We start from the raw sequence: 16,380 nt of genomic DNA on the forward strand, positions 1-16,380 counted from the left end.
GAGGAGTCAGAGGTACCTGCTGAGGGGAGGTTACGTGCAGGGAACGTATCTGTTAATTCTGCTGTACTTTATTCTCCCAAGTGCTTAGTACAAGGCTCTGCACATGGTAAGCATTCAATAAATACAATTGATTGATTGAACTCTGTTCATTCATTCATTCGGTCGTATTTCCTTCTGACTCCCAGGCCCGTGCTCTCTCCACTAGGCCACGCTGCTTCTCTTGGTCCTTTGGTCCCTATCATGCGAGCGTAGCATTCTCGACAAACCCCAGGACAAGGAAAACACACAATTTAGTATTCACTCCCTCTCCAAAGCCCTGGGCAAGTCCAAAACCGGTTCTTCCCGCCCCGCCTTGAGTTTTACCCAAATGGATGTTCTTTGTCGGAAGAACGCGCCTCAATTCCACGGTGGCTTTCTAACCCAAAATGCATAGTGAAAACACTCGCTCTGGCACAACTAACCACAGTGTTTTCTTTCATTCTTTCCGGGAGTTCAAGACAAACTTAACTGACTGTGGATCTCCCAAGAATATTGCAAAGCACCTGCGATTGCTTGCATGGTGCTACCCACTGTCCGTCAGGAAAGGAATCTGCCCCGTGCAGTCCCGAGCCCCCGTATAGACTCAGGGAAGAAGAAGGGAAGTCGCCACAGACCTGCAGGATGACTGGGCCTTTTTCCCTTCTAGATCTCATCGCGTTGGGGTCGGAGGATGAGGAGAGGCTCCCTGAAGCACTGAGCGAGGTGGAGAATGAAACACAGGTGCCAGGTAAGTCTCTCTGGAGGATGATGAAAGTCGCTGTCTCTGCCCAACAGGATAATTTCAGAAAGAGATTGTACAATGGGAAAATCCTTTTGTCCTCTGCGGGGGATGCAAAAGTGAGGAGGGTGTGGATGTATCTCATCATGAAGTGCATATGATAGTATTTCCAACAAGACCGCTAATGTCCAGAGTGATCACGGGCCCGTAAAGTCATAGATGAACAGGCAGTGGCCAGGATACCTGCCTTCGTAGTCACCGTGATCTCACGACTCACGTTAGCCATCTATTTTCAGAATTCCTGCTGAGCCTGTTCATTATGGGTTCTAATCTCGGCTCTGCCACCTGTCTGCTGTGTGAGCCTGGGCAAGTCATTTAACTTTTCTGTGCCTCAGTTGCCTCATCTGTAAAATGGGGATTAAGACTGTGAGCCCTCTGTGGGACAGGGACTGTGTCCAACCCGATTATCTCGTATCTACACTTAGTACAGTGTCTGGCACATAGTAAGCATAGTTAACAAATACCACAATCATTACTATTATTACTGTAGTATTATTATTATAATCATTACTATTAAGGGTTCTCTCATTAGAAGACTTCATTCCCTAATAGCATAGCCTCAGAGGACATTCACCTCTTCTATAATAATAGTATTACTACTACTAATAATAATGGCATTTGTTAAGCGCTTACTATGTGCCAAGCACTGTTCTAAGCACTGGGGGGGGATACAAGGTAATCAAATTGTCCCACATGGGGCTCACAGTCTTAATCTCCATTTTACAGATGAGGTAACTGAGGCACAGAGAAGTTAAATGACATCCAAAGTCACACAGCTGACAAGTGGTGGAGCCGGGATTAGAACCCATGACCTCTGACTCTCAAACCCGTGCTCTTTCCGCTGAGCTCTGCTGCTTCTTCAAAGAAAATGAAGTAACAAGATCATGGCAGGCCCTGGTGATATTTGAACTCACGATCCCAGGTTTACAAAACCAGTGCTCTAACCCCTTATCTACAGAGCCCCACCTATCCATGGAGGTGGTAGGGGGGTGAGTTGTATTTACAACTTTAAAGAATGCTCACCCTGTGTTGAATAATGCTAAGGGACCGAGATTTACTCTTTCCTATAGACAAACGAGGTCACCCTCTACGTGACTGTTCTCTTTCCATCTTCCACTTCTCAACTTCTCTCGGTCCAACTTTCACTAGATTATAAACTCCTTGTGGGCAGCGATTATTTCTACTAACTCTACAAGGTGTAGTGGATCGAGCACGGGTTTTGGAGTCAGAAGGGTTCTAATTCCAGCTCCGCCACTTGACTGCTGTTTGACCTTGGTCAAGGCAGTTCACTTCTCTGTGCCTCAGTTCCCTCATCTGTAAAATGGGGATTGAGACTGTGAGCCCCATGTGAGACAGGGACTGTGTCCAACCCGATTTGTTTGTATCCACCCCAGTGCTTAGTAAAATGCCTGGCACAAAGGAAGAACTTAATAAATACCACCATTATTGTTGCTGTTGTTCTTCTTATTACTATATTGTACTCAGAAGCAGTGCACCCCAGTTGGAAAAGTGTGAGTCAGGGACCCTGACTTAAATACTTGTGATTAGTTCCCTTTGAAATGCTAATAAAAGACTGATTAGACTGTTCTCTCGGGATCCTGTCCCTTATCCCAAAAAGGGGCCCTCAAATTATTCAATTCACAGCCCCAATCTGAAAACTGTCCCCGTTCTTTCATCCCACTTTACTCAAACTGTGTAATGAAAACACTTGTTATGACAGAAACAATGAGTTTCAGAGTTCTTCCATGTGAACACCTGAATACAAGTGGCTTCAGTTTGCACCGTGAAGAAACTTTAGGTTTTGGATTGGTTTTTGAGAAGCAACATGGCCTCCTGAAAAGAGCATGAGCCTGGCAGTCAGAAGAACCTGGATTCTAATGCCAACTCCGCCCCTCGTCTGCTGTGTGACCTTGGGCAAGTCACTTAATTTATCTGTGCCTCAGTTACCTCATCTGTCAAATGGGGATTAAGACTGTGAGCCCCATGTCGGACAGGGACTGTGTCCAACCTGATTAGCCGGTATCTACCCCAGTGCTTAGAACCGTGCTTGACACAAAATAAGTACTTAATAAATGCCATCATTATTAATAATAATAATAATGATGTTGGTATTTGTTAAGCGCTTACTATGTGCAGAGCACTGTTCTAAGCGCTGGGATAGATACAGGGTAATCAGGTTGTCCCACGTGAGGCTCACAGTCTTCATCCCCATTTTACAGATGAGGGAACTGAGGCACAGAGAAGTTAAGTGACTTGCCCAGAGTCACACAGCTGACAAGTGGTGGAACCGGGAGTCGAACCCATGACCTCTGACTCCGAAGCCCAGGCTCTTTCCACTGAGCCACGCTTACTATTATTATTTATTAGGTAGGCAGAGAGGTAGGATAAATCCAGAGCAATCCTGGAAAATGCAGTGGCATCCCGGGATCCAAAAGATGACTGGGAGAAGGGCAGTGCTCTAAGGTAGCTTGAGCTTTGAGTCTTGAATCAAAGTTTTGGCAACTTCCAATTTTCTGGAGCATGGAGCTCCTGAGCACGCTGTTTTGGGAACTGTAAAGACCGTCCCCTCCAGCTAATCCAGGTGGACCGGAGCCAGGTTTTTGCCACTTGCTCTGCCTGAATTGGCCTCTAGAGAGGTCTTGTTCCCAGGGGGCACGAGGTGGACTGTGGAACAAATGAGAAATGCTTGGGGGCCAGTGGGTTGGGCCTCAAAATCTTGAGGATTTCTCTTTCCTGAGACCCTCCTCAGCCACCTGTGTGGCGTAGCGGAAAGAGCAGGAGCCTGGGAATCAAGAGGTCATAGGTTCTAATCCCAGCTCCACCACCTGTCTGCTGGGTGACCTTGAGCAAGTCACTTCACTTCCCTGGGCCTCAGTTACCTCATCTGTAAAACAGCAATTGAGACTGTGAGCCCCACACGGGACAAGGACTGTGTCCAACCTGAATTGCTCCTATCCATCCCAGTGCTTAGTACAGTGCCTGGAACAGAGTAAGCACTTAACAAATACCATCATTATTATTAGTAGTATTATTACTTGGGCAGGTCATCTCGGTCACAGCCACTACCCTTCTGCCCGTGCCTGGAGTGAGGCATGCCAGGCCACTCCTGATAAGTCTGGTAGCCATTTTGATTTGGCCACCATCGGGAAGATTAGTATAGAGAGTTCCCTATTTGAATGACCAGACCTCTTGGTCATCTTGGACAAGACCAGGGTTGGGGGTGGGGAGTAGGTGAAGAGGATACGACTGAAGGAAGAGGAGGGGGTGGAAGGGTCAGAGAGGGAGACTGAGGAACAGGGCATGGCCTGATGGGATCTGGGGTGTTCTTGGACATGGCAGCCCTCAAGCCTCAAGCCCTGTGCCAAGCTCTGCTTCCAGGATACCCTCCCAAATACTGGACCAAAGTTTTTTTGTTTATTCATCTGGCTGTTTTTATGATATTTACTGTGCATTTATGTGCATCGAACACTGTACTAAGCACTGGTGTGGCTATGACTTAATAAGGGCAGACGCAGTCCCTGTCCTGCATGGGGCTCACAGTCTAAGTAGGAGGGATCACAGGTATTGAATCCCGATTTTACAACTGAGGAAACTGAGGCTCAGAGAAGTTGTGACATTCCCCAAGTCTCACATCTGTCACTTGGTGGAACTAGGATTAGAATCCAGGTTCTCTGACTCCTAGAACCCATGCTATTTTGTTTTGCGGTATTTGTTAGGCACTTACTGTGTGCCAGGCACTGTTCTAAGTACTGGGGTGGTTACAAGCTGGACGCAGACTGTGTCCCACATGGTGCTCACGGTCTTGATCCCCATTTTACAGAGAATGTAACTGAAGTCCAGAGAAGTGACGTGCCCTAGGTCATGTAGCAGACAAGTGGCAGAGACAGGATTAGAACCCAGATCCTAGACTCTGCGACCTATGCTCTATAATAATAGTAAAAGTTGTGGTATTTGTTAAGCACTTTACTATGCGCTAGGCACCGTACTAAGCTCTGGGGTGGCTACAAGCAAATCGGATTGGACACAGTCTCTGTCCCACATGGAGCTCACGATCCTCACCCCCATTTTACAGATGAGATAACTAGGGTACAGAGAAGTGAAGTGACTTATCCAAGGTCACACAGCAGACACGTGGCAGAGCTGGGATTAGAACTCGGATCCTTCCGCCTCCCAGGATGAGCTTCCCTTTAGAGGGGCACTGAAGGTGGCTTTCCCTTTCCGTCTATCCCAGCGGATGGCTGCGGGGCTGCGGCCCACCCTCCCGGGATTGTCTTCAGCAGGATCGTGGGAGGGGAAGAGGCGGCGCCCGGCTCCTGGCCCTGGCAGGTCAGCCTGCAGATCGCCACCGAGCCCGTGTGCGGCGGCAGCATCATCGGGAAGAGCTGGGTGCTCACCGCCGCTCACTGCCTTCAGGACAGGTCGGGTCAGGCATGGGGAGGGAGGCGGAGGCCTTCTCAGGTGGGCGCGGGCCTCATCTGGGTATTCAATCCATCGCTAAATCTTGTTAGATTGACCTTCACCTCATCGCTGAAATCCTCCCTTTCCTCTCCATCCAAACCATTGCCACGCTAATACGATCACTCATCCTCCTTGCTGACCTCCCAGCCTCCTGTCTCTCCCCACTCCAGTCCATACTTCACTCTGCTGCCCGGATCATTTTTCTACAAAAGCGTTCAGGACATGTCACCCCACTCCTCAAAAAACTCCAGTCGTTGCCCATCCACCTTTGCAGCAAGCAAAACCTCCTCATCACTGGCTTTAAAATACTCTACCATCTTGTCCCTTTCTACCTCAACTCAGCCCGCAACCTTCGCTCCTTTAGTGTTAACCTTCTCACTATGCCTCTATTGCCTATCTTGCCTTCGATCCCTAGCCCCCTTTCATTCATTCAATCGTGTTTATTGGGCACTTGCTGTGTGCAGGGCAGTGTCCCGCTTCTGGCCTGGACCACCATCCCTCCTCAAATCCAACAGATGGTTACTCTCCCCTCCTCAAAGCCTTATTGAAGGCACATCTCCTCCAAGAGTTCTTCCCTGACTTAGCCCCCCCTTTCTTCTTCTCCCGCTCCCTTCTGATTCACCCCGACTTGCTCCCTTTGTCCTTCCCCCTCCCAGCCCCACAGCACTTATGAACATATCAGTAATTTATTTGTATTGATGTCTGTCTCCCCGGCTCTAGACTGTAAGTTCATGATGGGCAGGAAAAGTGTGCATTTATTGTTGTATTGTATTTTCCCAAACACTCAGTACAGTGCTCTGCACACAGTAAGAGCTCAAAAAATATGACTGAATGAATGCAACATAGCATAGTTGGTAGACATGTTCCCTGCCCACATTGAGCTTATGGTCTATAGACACTCACTGTTACACTGCAGATAAATGGCCAGTGAGAACAGAAGATTTAGAATGGCTTTCACTTTTTCCTAGTATCAATCCATCAGTGGTAATTTCCTGAGTACTTACTGTGTGCAGAGCACTGTACTAAGCACTTGAAAATGTAAAAATAAACTAGTTGGTAGAGGCAATCTGTTCCCACAAGGAACTTACGAACTACAGGAGTAGAGACAGGCATGAAAATAAATTACATGAAAATAGAATATAAAACATATTTTTGGATTTAATATGTCCCCAAGACCACCGACTGAAGGTGTCTTAGGCCGCCATTATCAATTGGTGGCATTTATTGAGCGCTTACTGTACAGAGCACTGAACTAAGAGCTTGGAAGAAGAAAATACAACTAAACCTGTAAATCGATATCCCTTTGCCTCTTCCAAAAACTCCTTTCAATTTTGGGGTCCTGGAAAATGAAAACCGTTCCTGAAAAGTATTCTATCGTGATCTTCTAGGGAACATCCTGCTGGTTCATGGGTCGTGATTGCTGGAATCCATGACCTGAGTCAGCGAGGCCACCGTCAGGTAAGACACCCCCCTTCCCGCCACACTGTGGAGAAACAAGTTTCTGCTTTCCTCTTTGAGAAAGGTCCGGATTTATGTCGATGAACAGAGCCCACCAGATGGGTTCAGGGTGCCTGGGGAATATGAGGAGTGGGTGGCTTAGAGGGTCCCCTTCTCAACTCGTGTGTCCAGGCTGGGGCACACCCTGTCTGAGGCTGAAGTACAGAGCCTGGGTAGCATGGGATGCCCTGTGGCCCCCTCAGCAATCTGACCTGGCTCATTCATTCGTTCATTCATTCTCTCATTCAGTTGTATTTATTGAGCGCTTACTGTGTGCAGAGCACTATACTGAGCGGTTGGGAGAGTAAAATACAACAGTAAACAGACACATTCCCTGCCCACAGAGAGCTTACTGTCTAGATGTGGGGAGCCAGACATTGATATAAATAAATAAATTACGGATATGGACGTAAGTGCTGTGGGGCTAGGAAGGAGGGGAAGAAGAAAGGGAGCAAATCAGGGCGGCGCAGAAGAGAGGCGGGGAAGAGGAGAGGCGGGCTCAGTCAGGGAAGGCCTCTGGGAGATGTGCTTTCAATAAGGCTTTGAAGGGAGGGAGAGAAATCCTCAGTTGGATTTGAGGAGGGAGGGTGTTCCAGGGCAGAGGGACGATGTGGGTGGCGAGATGGATGAGATAGAGGTACAGTGAGCGTTAGAGGAGCAAAATGTGCAGGTTGGGTTGTAGTAGAAGAGTAGCAAGTTGAGGTCGGAGGGGGCAAGGGGATCGAGTGCTTTAAAGTCAAAGGTGCGGAGTTTCTGTTTGATGCTGAGGTGGATGGGCAACCACTGGAGGTTCTTGAGGAGAAACCTCAAGAGCAGGGCCTGGGCAGCGAGGGGCTCCCTGTGGCTCCCTCAGTGGCCCCACCAGGCTCATTCATTCATTCAATCGTATTGAGCGCTCACTGTGTGCAGAGCACTGTACTAAATGCTTGGGAGAGTTCGAGGCAACTATAAACGCACACATTCCCTGCCCCCAACGAACTAACAGTCTAGAAGGGGAGACAGACATTGATATAAATAAATCAAATTTTAGATATGGACATAAGTGCTCTGGGGCTGGAAGGGGGGAAAAGCAAGGGAGCAAGTCAGGGTGACACAGAAGGGAGTGGGAGGAGAGGAAAGGGGGATTTAGTCCGGGAAGGCTACTGGATGGGGTGAAGAAAGCCTGCCCATACTTCCACTGCGGCCCCACTCTTGGCTGGGAGTATGATGATGATGATGATATTGATATTTGTTAGTCACTTAATTATGTCTCAAGCGCTGTTCTAAGCCCTGGGGTAATCAGGTTGGACACAGTCCCCATCCCACACGGCGCTCACGGTCTTCTTCCCCATTTTCCAGATGAGGGAACTGAGGCCCAGGGAAGTGAAGTGACTTGCCCATGGTCACCCAGCAGACAAGTGGCAGAGTCAGGATTAGAACCCAAGTCCTTCTGACTCCCAGGCCAGGGCTCTATCCCCCAGGCCATGCTGTTTCCTGGGGAACGGCCTCCAGCCCAACCCAGGGAACCTGTGGGCTCCTCCCGGCTGCTCTGGGCTAAGAATCTAACTAGACTCTCACTGTCTGCCACTGTTTAAAACACCTTGCTCTTTCCCACCTGCTCCTGCACAGCACAATGTCACATCAGGACCCCCTGGTATGATTAATAATAATAATAATAATAATGCTATTTGTTCAGTGCTCACTACGTGCTAAGCATTGGGGTAGATACAAAATAATCAAGTTGGAAACAGTTTCCATCCCACTTGGGGCTTATGGTCTCTAAATAGAAGGGAGGGCAGGTGTTCTATCCCCATTTTGCAGATGAGGAAACTGAAGATTAGAGAAGTTAAGTGACTTGCCCAAGGTCACACAACAGGCACGTGGCAGAGCCGACATTACAACCTGAGTCTTTCCCTCTAGACTGTAAACCCGTTATGGGCAGGGATGTATCTACAAACTCTGTTGGATTGTATTCTCCTAAGTTCTCGATAGTCACCCATCCTCAGCCCTAAAGTATTATGTCCCTATTTATTATTTATTGTAATGTCTCTCTACCACTCTAGACTAAAAGTTCCTTCAGGGCAGGGAACACGTCTACTAAATCTGTTATATTGTACTCTCCCAAGTCCTTAGTACAGTAGTGCTCTGCACAAGGTAAGTGCTCAATAAATACCCTTGATTGATCGATTAGGATAGTTTAAAATTTATCAGGTTGGAAAAGGTCCCTGTCCCACATGGGCTCACAGTCTAAATTGGAGGGAGGAGAATTTAATCTCCATCTTTCAGATGAGGTTACTGAGGCCCAGAGAAGTGAAGTGACTTGTCCAGGATCACCCAGCCCACAAGTGGCTGAGTCAAGATTAGAATCCAGGTCCTCTGACTCCCAGGCCAGGACTCTTTCCATTATGCCGTGCTGCTTCTCCTAGGTTCTTTAGGCCACTCATCTGCCTACAGTTACATTGCGTTTGATCTCCAGGCATAAACCTCTCACTGAATTCCCACTTTGCTTCTTTCTTCTTTCTAGAAACGTGCCGTCAAGCGCATTTTCCTTCATCCAGCATTTGACAGGACCACCATGGATTACGATATTGGGCTCTTACAGCTAGCTGAGCCCCTTCGGTTCAATCGCTATGTCCGTCCAGTGTGTCTCCCCAAGCAAAACCAGGAGATACACACTTCTAGTGTGTGCGTAGTCACGGGATGGGGGAGTCACCACCCAGGTACTGTACGCAACCCCTCCGCCGCTGTTCCTTTCAGACAGAAAGCCCCATCCTTCCCACAACGCCCCCCACCTTCCCGCCACCCCAAATTTAATTTGCAATGGAAGTGTTTCCCATCTTCAAACAACTTTACATTTTAAATTGAGATGACCCTGTATGGGCTGAGAGATTATTGCCATTCTTACCTAACCCGCTGGGCATTCCTTTTTAGTGAGCTGGTTTGAAAGAGCAACCCGCTAGTATAGTCCTCTATGAAGGTCAGAACTACATTCATTCATTCAACAGTATTTACTGAGCACTTGCTATGGGCTGGGCACTGTACTAGGCACTTGGTAGATTACAAGAGAAGTAAGGGATGGTCTTTGCTCTTTAGGGGTTCATAATCTAAGGGGAGAGTTTACAATCTTCATCTAAAATGCTTAAAAATTTAAAATATGAATTCTATTTTTAGTTTCGTAAGTGAAATGTCTGTCGAGTCCAGAGGTGTCAGGGCCGTGAGCTGTCAATCCCAGAGGTGACAGGTCTATGAACCGCCAATCCCAGGGGTGCCAGAGCTGTGAACCATCAGTCCCAGAGATGCCAGGGCTGTGAATTGCCAACCCCATATGGGTCAAGGCAATGAACTGGTGCCTAGGCTAAGAACTACTAATCCCAGAAGTTCCAGAGCTATGAATTGTCATTGTCAGATGTTCCAGGGCCATGAAATGCCGATCTCAGAGGTGCCAGCTCTGTGAACCACTAATCTCAGTGATGCCAGAGCTATGAACCGCTAATCCCAGAGGTGCCAGGGCTATGAACCACAATCCCAGGGGCGTGAACAACAATCCCAGAGGTGGCAGGGTTATGAAAAGCAAAATTCCAGAGAAGTAGCAGGGTCTAGTGGAAAGTGAACGGACCTGGGAGTCAGAAGGACCTAGGTTCTAATCTTGGCTCCGCCACTCGTCTACTATATGACCCTTGGCTTCACTTCACTTCTCTGGACCTCAGTTTCCTCATCTGTCAAGTGGGGATTAAATACCTGCTCTCCCTCCTACTTAGACTGTGGTTCTCCTGTGGGTCAAGACTCGTACCCAACCTGATTATCATGTACCTACCCCTGTGTTTAGTACAATGTTTGGCACCAAATAAGAACTTAAGGCCTTGGTGCTGAGGTTTTGGATGAGCTCTACCAGGTTAACAGCTTTTACCATTAGCTTCAAATCAGTCTATCAGTCAATCAATCATTCAATGCAGAGCACTGTCATCAGCACTTGGGAGAGTACACTACAACAGATTTGGTAGACACATTCCCTGCCCACAGCAATAAAATGGAGTTGGTAACACTTTTCCTGCCCACAATGAGCTTTCAGTCTAGAGAAAGAGGAATTCTCTTTTCCATAAATCCCCTTCTTTCTCCACCACCTTGTTCCCCTATGGCACCTTCCAAATTTCTCTCTAAATAAGATGCTCCTTGGATTATTTAAAACTCTATTCTCTTTGGGTATTTGGGCCTCAGACTCCTTTATGCTTTCAGAGATACCACTCCACGTCTCCTGCATTTGGACCAAACAGATTTTCCATGAGGGCGACTGATTCAGGTTTATTTTAGTTCATTCTAGAACCATGGTAAATACCTGCTTGACTATAAATATATTTTTGAAAATTATCTTTTTTTAATGATATTTGTTAAGCTTGCTATGTACTAAGGACTGGGGTAAGTACAAGCTAATCAGGTTGGACACAGACCATGTCCGCCATGGGGCTCCCACTCTTAATCCCCTTTTTACAGATGAGGTAACTGAAGCCCAGAGAAGTGAAGTGACTTTTCATTCATTCAATCGTATTTATTGAGCTCTTACTATGTGCAAGCACTGTAGTAAGTGCTTGGGAAAGTACAATACTACAATAGTGACATTCCCTTCCCACAATAAGCTTACAGTCTAGTCAGGGAGGAAGACATCAATACAAATAAATGAAATTATAGATATGTACATAAGTGCAGTGGGGCTGGGAGGAGGGAAGAACAAAGGGAGCAAATCAGGGCAACGCAGAAGAGAGTGAGAGATGAGGAAAAGCGGGGTTTAGTCTGGGAAAGCTTCTTGCCCCAAATCACTCAGCAGACAAGTAAGTGGCAGAGCTGGGAGTTGAATCCAGGTCCTTCTGAATCCCGGGCTCATGCTCTATCTGTTAGTCCATGCTGCTTCTCAAATAGCTAAGAACCATCTTGAAATGGTACTATCCTGAGACTGCTAAAACAGAGAAAATCTCAAAATCTTTGAGAACAACCTGTACTTTTTTTTGCCCTTGAATACCAGGGGATTCAGTGGATTTGTTGATCACTGACACCCATCTCTGTCCAGGCTTCTTAGCGAATATTTTAATTTGATAAGAAGGCCACCCAGGTGGCTCTCTGAAGAACTGAGAGAGTCCAAGGATGGACATGAACAGTAGATTAATAAGCAATTTGATACAATCCCCATCTCCAATTTTCTTTGATTGTGGGCAGAACCTTCTCACTCAGGGTTTGATCTTCCTCAAGCCCCCACCCCGCAAGGGGACCCCAGCTTAGTTGAGAATGGAATAGGACTTTGGATCCTTGTCTGGAAACTGGGAAATCTCCAAGGGACCGTAAGGCATTCTTGATCTGTACCAAATTACTTCAGGGGTTTAGGGGCCTGCAGCCCCGGGTCTCGGACTCAAGGGCTCTCCCTGCCTCCTCAAGGCAATATATGAGGCATAATTGGGGTACAAGAAATCTATTTTTTTAAATTGGTATTAATTGAAAGCTTACTCTGTGCCAGGCACTGTACTATGCACTGGGGTAGGTACAAGTTACTCAGGATAGACATAGTCCCTGTCCCGCATGGGGCTCACAGTCTTAGTCTCTGTTTTGCAGATGGGGTAACTGAGGCCCAGAGAAGTGAGGTGATTTGCCCAACATCACACAGCAGACAAGTGGCTGAGACTAGAATCCAGGTCCTTCTTTCTCCTAGACCCATGCTTTATCCACAAGGCCACGATTTTCCAGCACATAGTCTTAAAACTACTTTTTGATCATAATTATCATGTGATTAAAATCCAATCACAAGCCATTTGCTATTGCATCTATGTAAGGGTTTGATTTCTCAGTCTGAAGACCATGAAGAAACTAGCCTAACAACTGATCTCAGATAAAGAAGTAGGTTATTTCGAATCAGAGATCTAGTCTACATATTTTAAGACTGAAATCAAGCCATGGAATTGGCCTTACACTAATGAGGGACAAGGTTAGTAGAATGGTCTTAGCCTTGATGCCAGAATTGTGATTATTTTAGTTAGGGGCCCCAGAAAACCAAATCAGTCTGAAACCCACAGGAGAGTTCAATTGGTCCTGCCTCTGGTCAGCAGAGATGGGAAATACCATTTTGCATTTCTCTCCGAGGCCCAGAGACCTGACAGGACAGACTTAATAATAATAATAATAATGATAATTGAGGTATTTGTTCAGTGCTTACTATGTGCCAGGCACTGTATTGAAGTGCTGCGGCGGATACAGGCAAATAGGGTTGGGCACAGCCTCTGTCTCACATGGGGCTCACAGTCTTAATCCCCATTTTACAGATGAGGTAACTGAGGCAAAGGGAAGTGAAGTCACTTCTCCAAGGTCACACAGCAGACAAGTGGCAGAGGTGGGATTAGAATCCAGTTCTTTGTGACTCCCAGGCCCGTGTTCTAGCCACTAGGCCATGCTGCTTCAGCACCCAGACTTGTTTGGGTCCTGGCTAAGAACTGCTCTAACAAAAAGTGTGCTTGGCTTTTAAGGGGGAGAGAAGACCAGCCAACTGCAGCAGCTGCAGGTGCCCATCCTCGCCCGCGGCACCTGCCGGGAATATTACCGCAACCTTTCGGTGGAGCTTTCTCAGCACATGCTGTGTGCCGGATCCCCTGGCCGGGAAGGCAAGGATTCCTGCACAGTAAGTTTTATTTTTTATGGTATTTGTTAAGAAGCTGCTATGTTCCAGGCACTGTACTAAGCGCTGGGGTAGATCCAAGCTAATCAGGTGGGACGGAGTCCGTATCGCACATGGGGCTCAAGGTCTTAATTCCCACTTTACGGAGGGAACTGAGGCCCAGAGAAGTGAAGTGGCTAGCCCAGTGTCACACAGCAGACCATTCATTCATTCATTCAATCGGATTTATAGGGCACTTACTGTGTGCAAATCACTGTATTAAGTGCTTGGGAGGGTACAATATAATTATAGACACATTCCCCACCCACAATGAGCTTACAGTCTAGAGGGGAAGACAGACAATATGACGAAATAAATAAATTACATCTATGTACATATGTGCAGTAGGGTGCGGCAGGGGAGTGGTGGGGAATAAAGGGAGCGAGTCAGGGTGATGCTGAAGGAAATGGGAGAAGAGGAGAGGAGGGCTTAGGGAAGGCCTCTTGGAGGAGATATGACTTCAAATAAAGCTTTGAAGGGGAAGAGGGGAATTGATTTTTGGATCTGAGGAGGGAAGGCATTCCAGTCCAGAGGCAGGATGTGAGCGAGAGGTCGGCAGCGAGATAGGTGAGATCAAGGTATATGAGAAGGTCAGCGTTAGGGGAGCGAAGTGTGTGGGCTGGGACTGCTCAGTGCCTGCACGTTAGGAGAAAGCAAACTGCACTTCAGGGAGTTCTGCCTGTTCTTTGGAAGGTAAAACTTTCTCTCCTCTGCCCCAGGGAGCCCAGCCTAGCTGAGGGCAAAGTCTGGAAAAAAGAAATGCTCTTTAAAATGTTAGGCTGCTAAGCAGGGTGGCAGTTCACTCTTCCCCTGCTCTTGGACACGGACCCTCTCGTCATCTTTTTTTTTTTTTTGTGGTACTCGTTAAGCGCTTTCTATGTGCCAGGCGCCGATCTAAGCGCTGGGTTAGACACAAAGTAATCAGATTGGACACGGTCCATGTCCCTCATGGGGCCCACAGTCTTAATCCTCATTTTACAGATGCGGTAACTGAGGCCCAGAGAAGTGAAGTGACTTTCCCACGATCACAAAGCAGAAAAGTGGCAGACCCAGGATAAGAACCCAGGACCTTCTGACCGGTCGTTAAGGCAGTTTCTGTCTGTCCTGTTTAGGGGGACTCCGGGGGTCCTCTCGGGTGCCTCCTCGATGACTCGGGGCTCTACGCCATCTTCGGGATAACCAGCTGGGGCTTTGGCTGTGGAAACTCTTGCTCTCCGGGAGTGTACACCAACGTCGCCCTGTTCACCGACTGGATCCGTCAGCACCTCCACCCTCCACGTGCGTATAACGACACCGGAATTCGATCGGCGTTTAGCACGTGCCAAGCACTGGGCGAAATGTGTGGGAGGTACGAGATGATCAGGTCGGCCAATCTTTGTCCCATCCGGGGCGTGCAGTCTAATGGGGAGGGACGACGGGTGTTTTATCCCCATTTTACAGATGAGGAAACTGAGGCCCAGGGAAGTGAAGTGGCTTGCCCAAGGTCACACTGCAGGTGTGTGGTGAGGCCGGGATTAGAACCCAGGTATCCTAACACCGGGGCCTGCGCTCTCTCCTTTAGGTCAGGCTGCATTCGGAGGGCGCGGCCTCCCCTTCCTGTCGAGGCTCTTCAATTCCATCCAACTTTCTGAGGTCTTGCGGGACTTCTGAGGGTTGTCTTTCCTGGCTGCCAGGGCGACCTGCTGGAAACTGGCTTCCTTCAGAGGGATGTTTTCAGGCCTGTGTGCCTGCTCTCAGAAACCTCTTCTCGAACTCGTTGTGGATGGGAAGCGAACACGTCTACGAAGTCTATCTGCTCTGTGACCTTGGGTCACAGAGTCTTAATTTCTTGGGTCTTAATTTCTCTGGGCCTCAGTTGCATAGTTGATAGAGTCCAGGCCTGGGCATCAGAAGGTCAAGGGTTCCGGCTCTGCCACTTGTCGGCTGTGTGACCTTGGGTAAGTCACTTCACTTAGTGCCTCAGTTCTCTCATCTGTAACATGGGGATAAAGACCGTGAGCCCCATGCGGGACTAGGATTGCATCCAACCCGATTTGTTTGTATCCACCCCAGTGCTTAGTACAGTGCCTAGTACATAGTAAACACTTAACAAATACCACTCTTTTTTTTTAATTCATCGATAAAATGGGGATTAAGAGTGTAAGCTTCATGTGGGACAGGGACTGTGTCCAACCTGATTAACTTGTATCTGCCCCAGTGCTTAGAGCTGTGCTTGGCACATGGTAAGTGCCAAGCAATTACCATAAGTATTATCATTATTGTTATATTGTATCATCCCAAGGGTCTAGTACGGTGCTCTTCACATGAGCTTAACTAATAAAATTGATTGATTGACTGTTCTCTCCCTGGCCTCTAATGCATGGCTTAGTAAAAAGAGCACGGGCTTGGGAGTCACAGGTCGTGGGTTCTAATCCCGGCTCCACCACTTGTCAGATGTGTGACTTTGGGCAAGTCACTTAGCTTCTCTGTGCCTCAGTTACCACATCTGTAAAATGGGGATTAAGACTGTTGAGCCCCATGTGGGACAACCTGCTTTCCTTGTATCTACCCTAGTGCTTAGAACAGTGCTTGGCACATAGTAAGCGCTTTAGAAATGCCATTATTATTATTATTTTTTTTAAGAGTTTGGGCTGCTGCTTCTTCTCCCTTCAGCTCCCAATTCCTTGGGACAAACTCCTCATGAACTTTGCCGAGAGGGTGAAGCTGCCCAGTTTGCTGGTTGTGTGGGTGTTTACCTTCCGTTTGTTTTATGATATTCATTAAGCACTTACTATATGTTCTAAGCTACGGGGTAGATAACAAGTCACTTAGGTTGGACACAGTCCTTGTTCCTCATGGGGCTCGCCGTCTAAGTAGAAGGGAGGACAGGAGAACTGAGGCACAGAGAAGCAAAATGATTTGCCCAAGATCACACGGCAAGCAAATGACAGATCCGGGATTA

General features: G+C 47.7%; 1 protein-coding gene across 1 annotated transcript in view; it reads left to right on the forward strand.

The window, feature by feature from the left end:
- Positions 1–16,380, forward strand: part of OVCH2 (ovochymase 2) — a 70,395-nt gene that overhangs the window by 45,108 nt on the left and 8,907 nt on the right. The window contains exons 15-20 of the mRNA XM_039911316.1: positions 686–766; positions 5,049–5,235; positions 6,664–6,733; positions 9,276–9,471; positions 13,252–13,403; positions 14,552–14,717. Of these exons, the coding sequence (XP_039767250.1) occupies positions 686–766; positions 5,049–5,235; positions 6,664–6,733; positions 9,276–9,471; positions 13,252–13,403; positions 14,552–14,717 (852 nt within the window). The remainder of the gene's footprint in view (positions 1–685; positions 767–5,048; positions 5,236–6,663; positions 6,734–9,275; positions 9,472–13,251; positions 13,404–14,551; positions 14,718–16,380) is intronic.

This window comes from Ornithorhynchus anatinus, chromosome 3 (assembly GCF_004115215.2).
Source record: "Ornithorhynchus anatinus isolate Pmale09 chromosome 3, mOrnAna1.pri.v4, whole genome shotgun sequence".
Taxonomy (NCBI): domain Eukaryota; kingdom Metazoa; phylum Chordata; class Mammalia; order Monotremata; family Ornithorhynchidae; genus Ornithorhynchus; species Ornithorhynchus anatinus.